This window comes from Neophocaena asiaeorientalis, unplaced genomic scaffold (genome assembly GCF_003031525.2).
Source record: "Neophocaena asiaeorientalis asiaeorientalis breed wild unplaced genomic scaffold, Neophocaena_asiaeorientalis_V1.1 scaffold82, whole genome shotgun sequence".
NCBI lineage: Eukaryota > Metazoa > Chordata > Mammalia > Artiodactyla > Phocoenidae > Neophocaena > Neophocaena asiaeorientalis.
The window spans coordinates 6,578,611-6,597,100 of NW_020173068.1; the positions used below are offsets into that span (position 1 = coordinate 6,578,611).

Consider the following 18,490-nt stretch of genomic DNA (forward strand, 5'->3'; position numbering starts at 1 on the left):
ACAGAGCCAAAAAAATTTATTCTCTGGCCCTTGACACAGACTCCTGCTTTAAATCAGAATGAACTTACAGAGGAGTCACAAAATGTCCTCAAAAAAGACATCTCCCCAACTCCCTGGCCAAAACTCAAAAGGGTACGGGGAGTATTCTTCAAAGGAGAACAGTCTGTTGGGAGGAACAACCTGTCCCTCCAGCCCTGCAGCAGACACCACGACAGTGGCAATACCTTCTCTTACAACTTAAAAGGCATCAGCCCATCACCAGTTTCACAAAAGCAACAGCTATTGCCACCACTTTCACTCCTGCCTGAATTCCCAGGGAGTGTGGAAAGAGAAAAGGAGATCACCTGGGAACATATGTGTACCCTAAAAGTTAAAGAACTCTTTTCTGTAATGTGATAATCACTGCCATATGTAAATTTCATAATTTCTTGTAACATATGTTATCTATTTGGCTTCCTTGCTGGTACTTGTATTTTAATTTATGGCTGTAACGATAAAGGGGAATCAGCACCTTACCATTCTAAGAATCTGTAGGAAGTAGGTATGATTAAGAGAAGAAACTGGTGTTTCCTTTCTCCAGAGGAAAACACTACCACAAAGCCCTTTTAATTCAGGTAAATAGGTAAGAGAGACTATAAAATGTTTGGGGTTTTTAAGAAACTGCTTATATGTTTCTTATAAAAAATACATGTGCTTATGTGCTTATAAAGCATAAACAGCCTATATAGTGTTATTACCAATAGTTATTTGACTTCTACTCTTCCCAAAAGTTCATCCTAGGGCTTCCCTGGTGGCGCAGTGGTTGGGAGTCCGCCTGCCGATGCAGGGGATGCGGGTTCGTGCCCTGGTCCGGGAAGATCCCACATGCTGCGGAGTGGCTGGCCCCGTAAACCACGGCCACTGAGCCTGCGTGTCTGGAGCCTGTGCTCCGTAACGGGAGAGGCCACAACAGTGAGAGGCCCGTGTACCGCAAAAAAAAAAAAAAAAAGTTCATCCTACATCCAATACATTGCTGTGAATTAATTTTACTTTTCTGAATCCTTTTAGACAATCCAACAGTTTTCGAAACAAACTGGTTATTGTTTAAGCCACTGTTTCCTTGTTTATCAAATTATGGAATTTACCCCATTTCTCAATCTATCTCTGAATAATCTCTCTAAATAATCTGTTTGCTGATATCGCCCCTTCTGGGGCACAGCAACCTACAATCTTAACTGCATAAAATGTGTCTCACTCCTACATACAATATGTTGACCTTTTGGTTACTGAGGTTCAATGGAGCATTTAGGTCCTATGCAAGCACAGGGTCAGGAGGGCTTGGCCCACCAGGGCAAGAGAAGGCTGGAATCACTCACTGGTTGCCACCTTGTTTACATCAACACAGGAGGGGAAAAGAAGGTTTTAGTTCACTGGGCACCAAAAGATAGAATCTCCTTTGTGCTTCCCCATACTTGGTACTTAACATCTCTCAGGTTTGTCTCCCTCATCAAGGTCATGAGCTCCTTTTGAGTTTATAATGACAAAGACCATATTTTATTTATCATTTATTCTGAGGGCTGAAGCAAAGTGTTACTATTATATATGTGCTTCCCTTGCTTTCATTCAACAATGTTTATTAAAGAACTTGACATGTACAGGCAAGCAAAAATTCAACGAGTGAAACAAGGTATGGTCCCTGCCCCTATTGGAGCTTGCAGTCCATGGGGGAACAAAACAATCATCAAATAACTGCTTTAATCAAAGTGTGAGAAAATGATCTGAGGGAGAAAAAAACCAGACTTTTGTAAAAGTACAAGAAAAAAGACTCTGACTTAGTCAAGGAGTTCAGAAAACACCTCCTCAAGATTTAAGCTGGAAAAAAAAAAGATTTAAGCTGATACTTGAAGGCAGAGTAGGTATAACTAAGGGAAAGGGGAATGAATGGTAGGGAACAATATCCACATAGAGAAGACATCAATGCAAAGGACTCCTGGCAGGAAGATGAAATGCATATTCAAGGAACCTAAAAGAAAGCTGAGGAGGCTAGAATAGATAGCAAGGAAGAAGGAGGAGAGTTGTAAAAGATAAGGCTAGATGAGAAAGGTAGAGGTCAGACCATGCAAAGCCTGAGGTCACGATAAGGAGTTTGGTCATTATTCTGTGAATAACAGCAAGCCACAGCAGGGTTTTAAGCTGTGTGTGTATACTCCATATTTTCATTTTCGTTTATTTATTTATTTATTTATTTATGGTACGCGGGCCTCTCACTGTTGCGGCCTCTCCCGTTGCGGAGCACAGCCTCCAGATGCGCAGGCTCAGCGGTCATGGCTCATGGGCCCAGCCGCTCCGCAGCATGTGGGATCTTCCCAGACCAGGGCACGAACCCGTGTCCCCTGCATCGGCAGGGGGACTCTCAACCACTGCGCCACCAGAGAAGCCCCATATTTTCATTTTTAAAAGATCATTCTGTCAAAAACATCTAAAAAATGGATACTGCTACAAAAGGATTGTTCAGGGCCTCCTAGTCTCTGTTAGATAAATAAATAATAAGGCTTATTGGGTGGAAGGAAGCAACTGAAATTAGATATTCTTTAAAAGACAAATCAGTCCTTGGTTAGGGTACCAGTAAAATCAAAGTCTGACAGAATAACAGCCAACATCAGCCAAGGAAATGGAGTTTGAGGCTGTGGATGCTGAAGTGTCAGGACCCAACCAGAGCCTCAATTCCTCTTTATCCTAAGGTGCTGCAATGTAAAGCACAGGTGACATGAGTTATCTGGTATTCTGAATTCAACTTGAGAGGAACAGACAAAGCAGCACATGCTATATTCTACCGTTCCTATAATCTGGGTCCAGACATGCACCTTCAATCTGAACGGAGAGAATTCCCAGATCCCGAAGCTGCTGGTTGTTGCTCTGAGCCAGGATCCGTAGCCGCTCCGCTGCTTCCCGGGGGATGTTGAATGTCACACGCACGCTGTTCCAGGGCTCTACCTTCTGTACCTTTAGCTTGCTGGATTCTAGGTCATGAAAGAAAGAGAATAATATTAGTAATCTTTTAGCCATCAGAAGACATGGAATGAACAACAACAACAAAGTAAAAGAACAAGGTAGAATACCAGTATGGAGTAGATGAGAGAGTTTAAGCTTTGGTATTAGATAGACTTTATTATTATTTTGTTTTTTAATAAATTTATTTGTTTTATTTATTTATTTATCTATTGATTAATTTTTGGCTGCTTTGGGTCTTCGTTGCTGCGTGCGGGCTCTCTCTAGTTGCAGTGAGCGGGGGCTACTCTTCGTTGTGGAGCACGGGCTCTAGGCACACGAGCTTCAGTAGTTGTGGCTCACGGGCTCTAGAGTGCAAGCTCAGTAGTTGTGGCACACAGGCTTAGTTGCTCCGCAGCATGTGGGATCTTCCTGGACCAGGGCTCGAACCTGTGTCCCCTGCATTGGCAGGCAGATTCTTAACCACTGCACCACCAGGGAAGCCCAGACTTTAAATTTAATCCCAGCTGTACCACTTAGCACCTGGGTGACCATGAACAAGTTATTTCACATTTCTGAAACTTACCTTTCTCATCTCTAAAACCATGAAAAAACTACTTCATGAGATTGTGTTAAATGAGATAATAATATGCCAAAAATCTAGCATAGGAGCTGACACACCATAGGCACTAAATAAATGGAAAGCAGTAAGATGGCGTAAGGAACATAAGAGAGAAGGTAGAGGTAAGTTTAAATTAATAGAATAAGGTCTACTTCTGGACTCAGTTCAATGTATGTGAACTGAGAAGCTAAGAATATTTAAGTTTCAAATTTCAAGTGAAATTTTATAAAAATTTAACTGGCAGATAGGCCAATTGTAAGATATTAGGGAATCTGTAGCTACAATTCACTAAACTTGTTTAAAGAAAGAGCACTAAAAAGGAAAATAGTAGATTCACTTATAAAATGTTAAGCAATTTTACTTCTTCAGATGAAACAATCGAAATTTTAATACTCATATTTAAATTTTCACTGGGCCTCTCTGTGAAAGATATTCATAGAGGGAGGGAGCAAACATTTCTTCCAATATCCTATAAATGCTTCAATTTAAGGAAGGCTTAAATCTTGATTCTTTATGTGTCTCATTTTTAATCTTTTTCTACTTTAAACAATTTCTACTGAAGCATACCAAACTGAGGAGAAAAGCAACATAAATTTGATAACTACATTTCAGTTAGGATATAAAAACATTACATTTCAGCAAATCTGAAAAGTCAGTGCAAACTTTAGAACATGTTTTAAAATTAAGATGCAAAAGTTAAACTAATTGAGGAGGTAATGTTGTCTGTAATTATATTTCACAGATGGAATGCAAATCCCAGGTCCAGTTAGATAATAAAAAAACATTTTTTCCCCAACAACCCCAGACAAAATAATTTTCTCTTTTGTTATAAACTCAGCTACATTAAATCTCTTATATCCTCCATTCAATTATACATTCCAGTATTGAGAAAATGGTCATACAGGAATATCTATTCTCAAAATAAGAAATATATATGGATACAGGAAAGTGCCTACATGTTGCCTAAAGCCACTGCCAGCTCCAAAATCATTATACGTTATATATTTATCCAGACAGGGAGTCCACTTGTTCTTATGTGGAAAAAAGGGACCATTTGCTAAGAGCAGAAGGTTAATACAATCACAGAGATTTAGGAAGGATTATGCAATATTTAGTTCAAGTCTATTTTATAGGTGAGGAAACTGAAGCCCAGAAAGTCTAAGAGATTTGCCCAGAATCCAGTGGCTACCTAGCAGCATCATGGCATAAGAATCCAGATCTGCTTTTCAGGTCATTTTTCTTTCCATGATATTTATGTATCCAAATAGCAAAAGGTAGGGAGCTTGAGATCCTGGTACCACAGAGTATAGATGCTTCAGGGCTTCTTCCCAATCTAAACAGTACTGCAATCTTATACTTATGTGGTCTAGACAAACATTAAATTTGCTTATGACATTATCTACTTGTGATAAGCCTGCAGAAAAATCTTTAACTATAACAATTATATTTTATCAAAAATTTTAACTTCCATCATATTTGAGAACATCTGACTTAAAATACTTTTTGGATCAAGACTATAACTGATAACCATAAGTCTGAGTTTGCTAATTTATTTAAAAGCCATTAATAAACTAATTCAGCAATTTAAAAACAAGAAAAAAAGGTGGATAATTAAGAGCAATGAGCAGGACTTCCCTGGTGGTCCAGTGGTTAAGAATCCGCCTTCCAATGCAGGGGACGCAGGTTTGATCACTAAGATCCCAAATGCCATGGGGCAACTAAGCCCGCACACTGCAACTACTGAGCCCGTGCGATCTGGAGCCTGCGCCCCACAACTAGACAGCCTGAGTGCCGCAACTACTGAGCCTGCGAGCTCTAGAGCCCAAGGCCAAAACTAGAGAGAAGCCCACGTGCTGCAACAAAGAGTCCGTGTGCCACAACGAAAGATTCCACATGCCGCAACGAAGATCCCACGTGCGGCAACTAAGACCCAACACAGCCAAATAAATAAATAAATATTTTTTTTAAAAAGAGCAATGAACAATTTCAGGTGCAGCTAGCCCTTAAGATATGATATATTATGACATGATTATGGTGATAATTACAACTTTCACCATAAAAGTCTCTAATACTATGTTAAATAATCCAGAACTACAGAGAAGTCTTATATAACATAGCAAAAAAAGGACCCTTGAAAAAAAAGACAGCTCTCCTCCTGACATCAATTCTAATGAATAAGACCCCAAAACCTAAAAAAGTTGGTTAGCACTTAATCAAGTCAAGATCTGTGATAAAAGGATAAAATCTAGGCTTTGTACTATGTCTGAAGGAATTAAATAATTGTGCTACCCAGAAAATATGGAGAACATCTAAACCAAAGTTGACAAGCACAGCTTCCCACAAGACCACTACAGGTTATCTAAATGTGTGAAGAGGACAGATGGGACTGTCGTGAGGGGAGGGCCTGCCTTCAGTGGCAGCTGCTACTCAGCACCACCTGGGATAGGAGAGCTCAATGTTATCTGACCTTTCCTGTTTAAAGACAAATCTAAAATATGAATTTATTTATTTATTTATTTAGGCAGTACGCAGGCCTCTCACTGCTGTGGCCTCTCCCGTTGCGGAGCACAGGCTCCGGAAGCGCAGGCCCAGCAGCCACGGCCCAAGGGCCCAGCCGCTCTGCGGCACGCGGGATCCTCCCGGACCGGGGCATGAACCCGCGTCCCCTGCATCGGCAGGCGGACTCCCAACCACTGCGCCACCAGGGAAGCCCCTAAAATCTGAATTTTAATGTAAAATACCTCATTTTTTAAAGCAGTGGCAATGAAATTCAAACATTAAAAAAAAAAAAAACCCAAAATTAAAGTGGACCATAACACATGGCTGCACATGGATACAGCAGGCTATCGGTTAACCTCTGACCTAAAATTTAAAAGAACAAATTTCAGGTTTATTTTAAGTAGAACCATGGAGTAAAAGATTTTTGTAAGTTTTAAGTCACCTCAAAGATCCAGTCTTACTTCTTCATTTTATAGGTAAGGAAACTAAAGACCAGAGAGCTAAAATTAGATAGAATTACTCCTATCCATTAGAACAGATAATTTAAGGATTACTATGCTAAGTAATGCTTTATTATGTTCAGTTACTCCATGTACTTAAAAAAATACAACAGCATTTCTATTAAAAAAAAATCCTAAAATTCCAACTCTGCAATTAAAATCAGCCTTTCAACCTACTACAACCACAGTTGTATTTGTAAAACTCGAGATAACCATAGAATGACAATTCAAAAAGAGTAACAAGAAGGAAAAATAAAGCAAATTACCCATGTGTAACAAATTGGGCACGTTCTCCAATATTGTGTCCAGTTTCCATTTGAAGTCTTTATCATCTATATTTCCTTTGAAGGCCACAAAGATTGTGGAATCCTCCAAAATACTATCACTTTTTGAGTCATCATCTTCTAGTCCAGAGTCAAAATCCATCTCTGAGTCCTCCACTGTTGATGAACACAAGGAAGTATAGATGTCTTCTAAGTTTGGAAGGTCATCCAAAACCATGGTGAATATTATTCCAGAAGCATATGCCAAGTGGACAATAAAAAAACCTTTGAAAACAGAAGATACAAAAAGCATTACAATGCATAATTATACAGTCAACAATGTATAATTATAGTTCTATGAAAACTATAATTTATTTGCCAAATAATAAGGAAGTACTATAAAAATTAAGAAATTACAGAGTGGATACGCCAGTTTAATTAAGATATTCTATTATAGTTCTTAAAGATACTAGAAATAAAAACATACCAGTTTTAAATAAAATTCCTTTTATTTGTCAGCCTAGAATATGGGTAGAAGGGAACGAAAGATCACAAGAAAATAAAATAGGTATTTTCTGAGAATTAATTCATATTAGCCTTTGGTTGACTCCCATAGAGCAAGACTGGGGTTGACGCCAAGACTCCCCTTACTCCTGTCCTAACAAAAGCTTCAGAGCAGCCAAGGTTTCTAAAGCCCTCTGCTTTAACCAGCAAAGGACAACCTGACCTAACTAAGAGCATCTGCAGGACTACCTAAAATCCTAAAGTCTTTCATAAGGACCATTTAAAACAACTTTTAAAGGGTTATTAATAGCCGCATAGCTGAAAATAATGATTCAGAAACAAAACAAAGACACAAAAATTTAAAAATACTTTTGCAAAAGGAAAATAAGTGGTTAACACATATTTACAGAGGCAAAGAACTATGTCTAGGACAGAACTAAATTACTTTTTAACTTTTAGGTCTAGGGAAGTCACATTTTCTGCTATTTTCAGTTATGTTGCCTACCAAAGAGTACAAATATTAAAGACCACACCATGTGGCCATTTCCTCCATTATCTTTGGGATTGATGATCACATTCTTAACCCAAAAGTGAATGAATGAACATTAATTTTCAGCATTTGTGTTAAGCAAGAATGGTATAGAAACATAAGAACCTCACACCTATCTTCTAATTTAAAAAAATTCTCTATATAAAGCATAATTAAAGCTATTTTTTTAAAAAGATGGATAATAAAAAAAGGACTGAAAATAAACCCACTAAAACGCAAATAGTGATTGTGCTAGGTTGGTAAGATTGTTGGTAAATTTTCTTTTCCTATTTTCCAAAAACGCTATGAGTCATTAGGAAAATGCAAAGCTAAATATGCTGTGATATGGTTATACTACTTGCATAAATAGAAAAAAAGTATCAACTTTTTAAAACTGTTTAACTTTTCTTTTTAAAATAATCACTAAACTTCAAGAGCAAAGGCTTTTCAAAAACCAAACCTAAGCAATTTTAAGGGGGAAAATTCCTCTGTTGTAAATAAAAATGGAAAAAAAACTTTTACATTTGAGCAGAGAGTGTCTTATAGTATGGCAATTATAACCTTTTCTAGTACCATTGGTGTTACAAAGGAACAGTGTAATTTGGATGGTTAAGAAAAAATAGCATGCAAGAGGGAAGAGATATGGGAACATATGTATATGTATAACTGATTCACTTTGTTATAAAGCAGAAACTAACACACCATTGTAAAGCAATTATACTCCAATAAAGATGTAAAAAAAAAGAAAGAACAGCATTCAGGACTTCCCTGGTGGCACAGTGGTTAAGAACCCGCCTGCCAATGCAGGGGACACGGGTTCGAGCCCTGGTCCGGGAAGATCCCACATGCTGTGGAGCAACTAAGCCTGTGTGCCACAACTACTGAAGCCCACGCGCCTAGAGCCCATGCTGTGCAACAAGAGAAGCAACCACAGTGAGAAGCCCCCGCACTGCAACGAAGGGTAGCCCCTGCTTGCTGCAACTAGAGAAAGCCCACGTGCAGCAACAAAGACCCAAAACAGCCAAAATAAATAAATTAATAAAAAAATAAAGTATACAATTCAATTTAAAAAAAGGAAAGTAGCTTTAAAAAAATAAAGAAAAAACAGCTTTTAGAAAATCCTTTATAAATACCATTGCCATTAGTCAACTGCCATCTACATTTTACAGATATTAAAGAACTTTAGAGGTAAATAAACAAAACCAAAAAAGATTTTTAGGGCTTAAAAGCTGCTGCTTGGAAATTCCCTGGCAGTACAGTGGTTAGTGCTCCGCGCTTCCACTGCAGGGGGCACAGGTTCAATCCCTGGTCGGGGAACTAAGATCCCGCATGCTGCGTGATGAGGCCTAAAACAAAAACAAAAAAACCCTGCTGCCCAGCAGAAAGAAGTCTGATTGCTGAAAATGCCTGAAAAACTGTAGCTATTTAACAGCTGTTTCAAAGTTGAAACAACTGCAAGACGGGAATTTAAAATTTAAGACACGTTTTCCAAAAGAATCTTTAACTGGAAAGGAGAAAACCAACTAAAAAACCTGCACTTTGATGCTCTTCTGAAGAGGTTGTTGGTCATGCCACGAAGGCTGTGTATTCAGATTTGGAAAACCCTCAACTGGTAGACAAGAAGTCAGCTAATTCAAATTTAGGAATTACCAGTTTAACAGTACTATGGGCATTATACAGGTGCTTAAAAAAAAACAAGAAATAGAAAGTCAGTCTATGAAAAAAATGACTGGCCTTCCCTACAAAAAAAATTTTTTAAAGAAACTTCTTCCGGGCTTCCCTGGTGGCGCAATGGTTAAGAATCCACTTGCCAATGCAGGGGACATGGGTTCGAGCCCTGGTCCGGGAAGATCCCACATGCCGTGGAGCAACTAAGCCCGCGCAGAGCAACTAAGCCCGTGCGGAGCAACTAAGCCCGTGCACCACAACTACGGAGTTTGTGCTCTAGAGCCCGCAAGCCACAACTACTGAAGCCCACGCACCCTAGAGCCCATTCTCCACAACAAGAGAAGCCACTGCAATGAGAAGCCCATGCACTGCAACGAAGAGTAGCCCCTGCTCACTGCAACTAGAGAAAGCCCGCGTGCAGCAACGAAGACCCAATGCAGCCAAAAATAAATAAATTTATAAAAATTAAAAGAAAATGAAACTTCTTCCAGATAACATATTCTTTGAGATTAATGCCCACTTAAAATCTAAGGATTTATTATCAAAATAATGGAGTAATCTTTGAGTGAAAATGTAGTTCAGTGAAAATTCTCTCCAAGAGTATAGCTGACTAGCTCAAGAGACTCATTTGCTTATTTATGGTCATCTATCATGAGCATGCGCTATTTCTTTGTGTTTGCTAAAATTAACCACCAGTTATCTTGCTCACCCACATAATTTTCAGATTACCTACTGATTTAACTTCTTATTGGGGCTATTTTGATCTTTTATAAAGAATCTAAAAACAAATATGATATTTAGGAGAAATTTTAAAAGCAAGCATATTATTTATTCTACTTGTCCAAGGTAGAATGAAAAAGATTTCCAAATGAAATCATTTCAGGAGCCAAAGAGCTCCAGTTGATAAAGGAAAGCTTTTTTTATGGAAGAATGCCAACTTAAATATAAAAAGATGGCGTCATTAGAAAACCCCCAGTTTTGCAATCCCTAATAAAATAATTCAGGCAAGGATCATCAGTAAGGAAAAAACACTATGTGAAAATTTGACAGAGTTCTGGATAGTTACACGATGTCAAAGTATCATCCCAGATATCTGCTGCTTGGCAAAGGGAAAACTGTAACTTCACAACGGAAAGACTTGACTTCTACCACTTGAATGCAATGATCCACCTCAGCATCATTAACAGAGAAACAACCAGAAATTATGTACAATATTAAGTGCACAGCATTACCTATGAAATATTCCTGCCAAAATGTTTAACCTGAATCTAACAAGTTTTTAACAGGAGACAGAGGAACAAGTTAAAGAACACCATGAGGAAATAATTAGAGAAATCTAGAGTGTAGGATTTCTACAGCACAATTGGCTTGGCCTCTTTAATAAGTCAGTGGTCACAGGGGAAAAAAAGGGTGGGTAGAACTGTTCTACATTAAAAGAGACTTAAGAGCTTTAAAAATCAAGTGCAATGGGGACTTCTCTGGTAGTTCAGTGGTCAAAGAATCCACCTTCCAATGCAGGGGATGTGGGTTTGATCCCTGGTCAGGGAACTAAGATTCCACATGCTGCAGGGCAACTAAGACTGTGCACTCTAGAACCCGCACACCATAGCCAGAGAGCACGTGTGTGCTGCAACAACTGAGCCCACGTGCCCTGGAGCCCACGTGCCACAACTAGAGAGAAGCCCATGCCATAACGAAGAGCCTGCCTGCCGCAACTAAGACCCAATGCAGCCAAATAAATAAATATTTTTTTAAAATACCAAATGCAATGTACAGTACTTTATTGGATCTTGGTTTGAAAAAAAAAGAGATGCAAAGCACATTTTTAGGATAATTAGGGAATTATTACTAATTTTGTTAGGTGTGATAATGGTGCTGTGGTTATTTTGGACAATGCTCTTTTTTTTGCGGTACACTGGCCTCTCACTGTTGTGGCCTCTCCCGTTGCAGAGCACAGGATCCGGACGCGCAGGCTCAGCAGCCATGGCTCACGGGCCCAGCTGCTCCGCAGCATGTGGGATCTTCCCAGACCGGGGCACGAACCCGTGTCCCCTGCATCGGCAGGCGGACTCTCAACCACTGCGCCACCAGGGAAGCCCACAATATTCTTACTGTCTCTTAGACATGCATACTGAAGCATTTAAAAATTTTTTTGGCCACATCACATGGCACGAGGGATCTCAGTTCCCTGATCAGGGATCAAACCCATGCCCCCTGCAAGCACAGAGTCTTAACAACTGGACTGCCAGGGAAGTCCCAAGAGATGCATACGGAAGCATTTTGAGGTAAAATGTCATGATGTCTGCAATTTACTCTTGAAAAAAATGAGGAAAAAACAGATTAATCAAATATAACAAAATGTTAATAATGGCTAATTATAGGTGATGAGTATACAGGTGTTCATTATATTTTTATTTGTACTATAAATTATAAATATTTGAAATTGATCATAATAGTTAATTGTTTTTTAAAAAAAAAAAAAGGAAAAAGAGGACTTCCCTGGAGGTCCAGTGGTTAAGACTACATGCTCTCAATGCAGGGGGCACGGGTTCAATCCCTGGTGGGGGAAGATCCCACATGCCATGTGGTGTGGCCAAAAAAAAAAAAGGGAAAAAGCAAGCATACCAGAAACATAGTACTGCTCCATGGTAAAACTCTGCCAGACATCAGGAATGCTAAGAAGCTTATCTATGAACATCTTCCAAATCACAGTATGTTTTAAAAATAAACATATTTGAACATATATATTTATAAATATATAAATTTATATATATCACATATATTTAATTACTTACACCAGTCTTTTCCGATTTAAATATATATTTTATATGTATATTTATATATATTCAGATTCCTATGTGAATAATGGTTAAAAGATTGTCACAGACTATTCAGATTATCTGCCATTTGAGCAAAAAGACAAGATGCTATTATGCACCTCAGAAATCACAAATTCATATACCTACAGGGGTCAGGCACATAAAGTAAATAAGAGAAGAACACTGAACATTAAATGCATTTGCACATACTGTATGAATGGTTTGGGCAATAGGAAACTTGCATACCCATCTATGCTCAGCAGCTGCTACTCTGTTCCACTTTATTACTTCCTTTCTGGAGGGACAGAAGGTGTTTATACAGGCCCAGGACTAACATTCTGAATTTTAAGAATAGACTAAAATCCATATATTTAGTAAAATCTCCAAATTTTAAAATTGATTTATATTTCTGGAAAATACTCTATGGGCCAAATGAAACTCACCACAGCTGCATATGGCCCACAGGCCATCAGTTTTCAATTTCTAATTAAATCATGACTCACAAGATTGACTGATAGAACACTAGGCCCCAGTAAACTACACTGGGTTTGGTGTAGTACTGGAGAAGACCAGGTATTTAAAACACATTTAAGTCTTATGATGTGCCTCTTGGGAGGTCTATGGACTCCCTGAAAGAGAAAAGAAAAAAAAAAAAAAAAGAGACATCAAGGTCTTAATCCCAGAGAAACAGAAGGCACTCAAACTTAGAGAATTTTTGCAATGTAACTTTGGTAGTGTCATTCCACTGCTTGGAATTAAGCTGAGCCATACTCACTCTCACATAAGGTTTCACTCACCAAAATGTCTTTCTTAATTTTTATCATTTATCCAGGTCATCTTCTAAGTCCAAACAAGCTGGCATTTTTAGGGCTTCTATTTTAAGGTAGCAGCCAAATAAAAACTCTAAAAAAAAAAAAAAAAAAAAAAAAAAGGAAAAATAAAAGTACAATATTATACAGAAATTACAGAGGTGACCCATCCTTGCATCAGAATGCAAATATCACAACTTATCAAGTCAACTTAGACATCTTCAGACAATGTTAAAATAGGGTTTTCATTAAATCTGCAAAGAATATTTTTTTTTCCTGAGATCTTAAAGCACTCATCACCAAGCAATTCAAAGAATACAGAAGCAAAACTAAGGGACATATACCAGAATCATGAAACTGGGACCCTAAGCCTTTGAGCCCTCCCTATACATTGATTTCTAAATCTGTCAAATTAGAACATTCTTTGACATAAATCGCAGCAATATCTTTTCAGATTCATCTCCTAGAGTAACGGAAATAAAAATAAACAAATGGAACCAAATTAAACTTAAAACCTTTTGCACAGCAAAGGAAACTGTAAACAAAAGACAACATACAGAATGGGAGAAAGTATTTACAAACAATGTGACTGACGAAGGATTAATTTCCAAAATATAAAAACTCATACAACTCAATAACAAATAAACAAACAACCCAATCAAAAAATAGGCAGAAGATCTGAATTGGGCAATTGGGATTAACATGTATACATTTATGTGTATAAAATTGATGACTAATAAGAACCTGCAGTATAAAAAAACGTGTGTGTGAAAAGAAAGTGAAAAGAATATTGGGAAACAATATTCACAAATCATATAGACTTCAGTATAGCAATGATTATTTTAATTAACATGATTGATAATTTTCACTTTCAAAATTCAAAATTTTAATGTATGCAGTGTGACACTCAGCAGTGTATAAATTTCAAGGTTCAATAGATCTGGATTGTAATTACCAGCTAGCCAGTGAGCAGCTGAATCACTGCTTATCTGAAAGGCCTTAGATATATTGCTTAACCTCTCTGAGCCTCATATTTTTCATCTGTAAAATGGGAAGTAACAATCTCATGAGGGTGCTGTGAGGATTAAATGAGATATAGTTTGTGAAAACACCTAGCGGAGAGCTGAAAGAACAAAGGTCCAAAGGTCTTTTCATGTTTTCCTAAAACTTACTGAGGTAGAAGTCAACATTAAAAAGCTTACTCAATGAGAAATTGTTTGAAAAAATACAATTTATTGGGGTTTTTTCTAGTTATAAAAGAATATATAATTTTTTATAGAGATCTTTAAAAATACAGAATATTTTTAAAGAATAAAATCAACTGTAATCCCAAAACTCAGATGATCACTACTGATATTTGGGTATATTTCCTTTCAAAACCATCTAGGTTTATATTTATAGAGTTTGTATCTTGTTTTTATTGTTTTGTTTAACTTCTCAGTTTGAATTGTTAAGTAGACAATCTAAAATTAAACATCTTTTTCTTAAAAAAAAAAAAGGCAGAAGATCTAAATAGACATTTCTCCAAAGAAGACATACAGATGGCCAAAAAGCACATGAAAAAATGTTCAACACCACTTATTATTAGAGAAATGCAAATCAAAACTACCATGCAGTACCACCTCACTCTGGCCAGAATGGCCATCATCAAAAAGTCTACAAATAAATGCTGGAGAGGGTGTGGAGAAAAGGGAACCCTCCTACACTGTTGGTGGGAATGTAAATTGGTACAGCCACTATGGAGAACAGTATGGGTTCCTTAAAACTAGAGTTATCTGCAATCCCACTGCTGGGCATATATCCAGACAAAACTGTAATTTGAAATGATACATGCACCCCAATATTCACTGCAGTGCTATTTACAATAGCCAAGACATGGAAGCAACCTAAATGTGCATCAACAGGTGAATGGACAAAGAAGATGTGGTGTGTCTGTGTGTGTGTATATTTACATACATACACATATACCCACACAGTGGAATACCACTCAGCCATAAAAAAGAATGAAGTAATGCCACCTGCAGCTACATGGATGGACCGAGAGATTATCTGAAGTAAGCCAGACAGAGAAAAGACCAATATCATATGATATTGCTTACATGTGGAATCTAAAAAAAAAAAAAAAGATACAAATGAACTTATTTACAAAACAGAAAGAGATTCATAGACATAGAAAACAAACTTATGGTTACCAAAGGGGGAAGGAGAGGAGGGATAAATTAGGAGTTTGGGATTAACATATACACACCGCTATATATATTGCAAAATAGATAACCAACAAAGACCTACAAAGACAGGGAACTGTACTCAATATTTTGTAATAATCTATAAGGGAAAAAAATCTGAAACAATGAATATATATGTGTGTATATATATATATATATATATATATGAATCACTGTGCTGTGAAACTAACACAACATAGTAAATCAACTATACTTCAATTTAAAAAAAAAAATATATATATAAAAGCCTAAAATAAATAAATAAATCTGTCAAATTAAAATGAATTAACATCATGGCACACTGTTCGCAAATGCTTGGAGACAAAATAAAAATATTTTGTACATACACTAAATACAAAACCTACTTCTAACAGAATTTCAAATTTTGTATTTAAACTCCATAAAGATATTCCATAGATTTTAGTTTTTTCCTATTTTATCTAAAATAGTTATACATTTTTTTCATTAAATTTTCAGTTCAGGTTCTAAAGTATTCTTTATTGTGCGCATAGAAATTATGCATGGAAACTGCGTAATTTTGGCATGCATCAGAAAAAATTTCCCTCTTAATAAGAAAATATCAGTCTACAATGCCTTTAACTGGACTGCAATAGTTTTACATTATTGCCAAATATTGATTTTATAATCTCAAAATTTTACATGGATATATGTACTAGGTATTAATAAATAATTATTAGAGAAATACCCATCTCTTAACTATTTTTTAATTCAAGAAAAAACCAGTTTTTAAGTCTCCAAAGGAACATTAATAAAAATTAACCTTTAAGAAAGGCCATAAAGAGGCTTCCCTGGTGGCGCAGTGGTTAAGAATCTGCCTGCCAATGCAGGGGACATGGGTTCAATCCCTGACCCGGGAGGATCCCACATTCCACGAAGCAACTAAGCCCGCGTGCCCCTAGAGCCTGTGCTCTGCAACAAGAGAAGCCAAAACAATGAGAAGCCCACGCACCACAGCGAACAGCAGCCCCCGCTCACTGCAACTAGAGAAAGTCCGTGCACCGTAAGGAAGACCCAACACAGCCCAAAAAAAAAAAAAAAAAAAAAAAAAAAAAAAAAAAAAAAAAAAAAAAAAAAAAAAAAAAAAAAAAAAAAAAAAAAAAAAAAAAAAAAAAAAAAAAAAAAAAAAAAAAAAAAAAAAAAAAAAAAAAAAAAAAAAAAAAAAAAAAAAAAAAAAAAGCCATAAAGAAAATCTCAATAAATCAAAATGTAACAATAGAACAGCCAAAAACTCTGGTGACAATGCACCAAAATTATAAATTTAAAATAAAATAAACAGACCTATCACAAGTAATTAAATTGCAACCATAATTAAAAATCTTCCAACAAACAAAAGTCCAGGACCAGATGGCTTCACAGGTGAATTCTGTCAAACATTTAGAGAAGAGCTAACACCCATCCACCTCAAACTCTTCCAAAAAATTGCAGAGGGAGAAACACTCCCAAATTCATTCTACGAAGCCACCATCACCCTGATACCAAAACCAGAAAAAAATATCACAAAAAAAGAAAATTATAGACCAATATCACTGATGAACACAGATGCAAAAATTGAACAAAATACTAGCAAACAGAATTCAATAGCACATCAAAAGGATCATACACCATGATCAAGTGGGATTTATCCCAGGGATGCAAGGATTCAATATATGCAAAACAATCAGTGTGATACACCACATTAACAAATTAAGGAATAAAACCATATGATCATCTCAATAGATGCAGAAAAAGCTTTTGACAAAATTCAACACCCATTTATGATAAAAACTCTCCAGAAAAGGGGCATAGAGGGAACCTACCTCAACATAATAAAGGCCATATATGACAAATCCACAGCAAGCATCATACTCAATGTTGAAAAACTGAAAGCATTTCCACTAGGATCAGGAACAAGACAAGGATGTCCACTCTCGCCACTCTTATTCAACATAGTTTTGGAAGTCCTAGCCATGGCAGTCAGAGAAGAAAAAGAAATAAAAGGAATACAAGTTGGAAAAGAAGAAGTAAAGCTGTCACTGTTTGCCGATGACATGATGCTATACATAGAAAACCCTAAAGATGCCACCAGAAAACTACTAGAACTAATCAATGAATCTGGTAAGGTTGCAGGATACAAAATTAATACACAGAAATCTCTGGCATTTCTATACACCAACAACAAAAAATCAGAAAGAGAAATTAAGGAAACATTCCCATTTACCACTGCAACAAAAATAATAAAATGCCTAGAAATAAACCTGCCTAAGGGGGAGAAAAATTTATACTCAGAAAACTATAAAACACTGATGAAAGAAATCAAAGATGACATAAACAGATGGAGAAATATACCATATTCTTGGATCAGAAGAATCAATATTGTGAAAATGACTATATTACCCAAAGCAATCTACAGATTCAATGCAATCCCTATCAAACTACCAATGGCATTCTTCACAGGATTAGAACAAAAAATATTGCAATTCGTATGGAAACACAAAAGACTCCGAATAGCCAAAGCAGTCTTGGGAAAGAAAAACGGAGTTGAAGGAATCAGGCTCCCCGACTTCAAACTACACCACAAAGCTACAGTAATCAAGACAGTATGGTACTGTCACAAAAACAGAAATATAGATCAACAGTACATGATAGAATGCCCACAGATAAACCCACGCACATATGGGAACCTAATTTATGACAAAGAAGGCAAGAATATACAATGGAGAAAAGACAGCCTCTTCAATAAGTGGTGCTGGGAAAACTGGACAGCTACATGTGAAAGAATGAAATTAGAACACTCCCTAACACCATACACAAAAATAAACTCCAAATGGATTAAAGACTTAAATGTAAGACCAGACACTGCAAAACTTTTAGAGGAAAACATAGGAAAAACACTCTGACATAAACCACAGCAAGATCTTTTTTGACCTACCTCCTAGAATAACGGAAATAAAAACAAAAATAAACAAATGGACCTAATTAAACTTATAAGTTTTTGCACAGCAAAGGAAACCATAAACAAGCCAAAAAGACAAGCCTCCGAATGGGAGAAAATATTTGCAAATGAAGCAACAAAGGATTAATCTCC

The 18,490-nt window shown here is 36.9% G+C and overlaps 1 protein-coding gene across 5 annotated transcripts in view; it reads right to left on the reverse strand.

The window, feature by feature from the left end:
* Nucleotides 1-18,490, reverse strand: part of NCOA6 (nuclear receptor coactivator 6) — a 78,503-nt gene that overhangs the window by 46,609 nt on the left and 13,404 nt on the right. For all 5 annotated transcript variants that reach the window (XM_024742936.1, XM_024742939.1, XM_024742937.1 and 2 more), the window contains exons 2-4: nucleotides 13,169-13,274; nucleotides 6,855-7,136; nucleotides 2,844-2,999 (exon numbers count right to left, since the gene is read on the reverse strand). In XM_024742936.1, coding sequence (XP_024598704.1) covers nucleotides 2,844-2,999; nucleotides 6,855-7,089 — 391 coding nt within the window. In that variant the 5' untranslated portion in view covers nucleotides 7,090-7,136; nucleotides 13,169-13,274. The remainder of the gene's footprint in view (nucleotides 1-2,843; nucleotides 3,000-6,854; nucleotides 7,137-13,168; nucleotides 13,275-18,490) is intronic.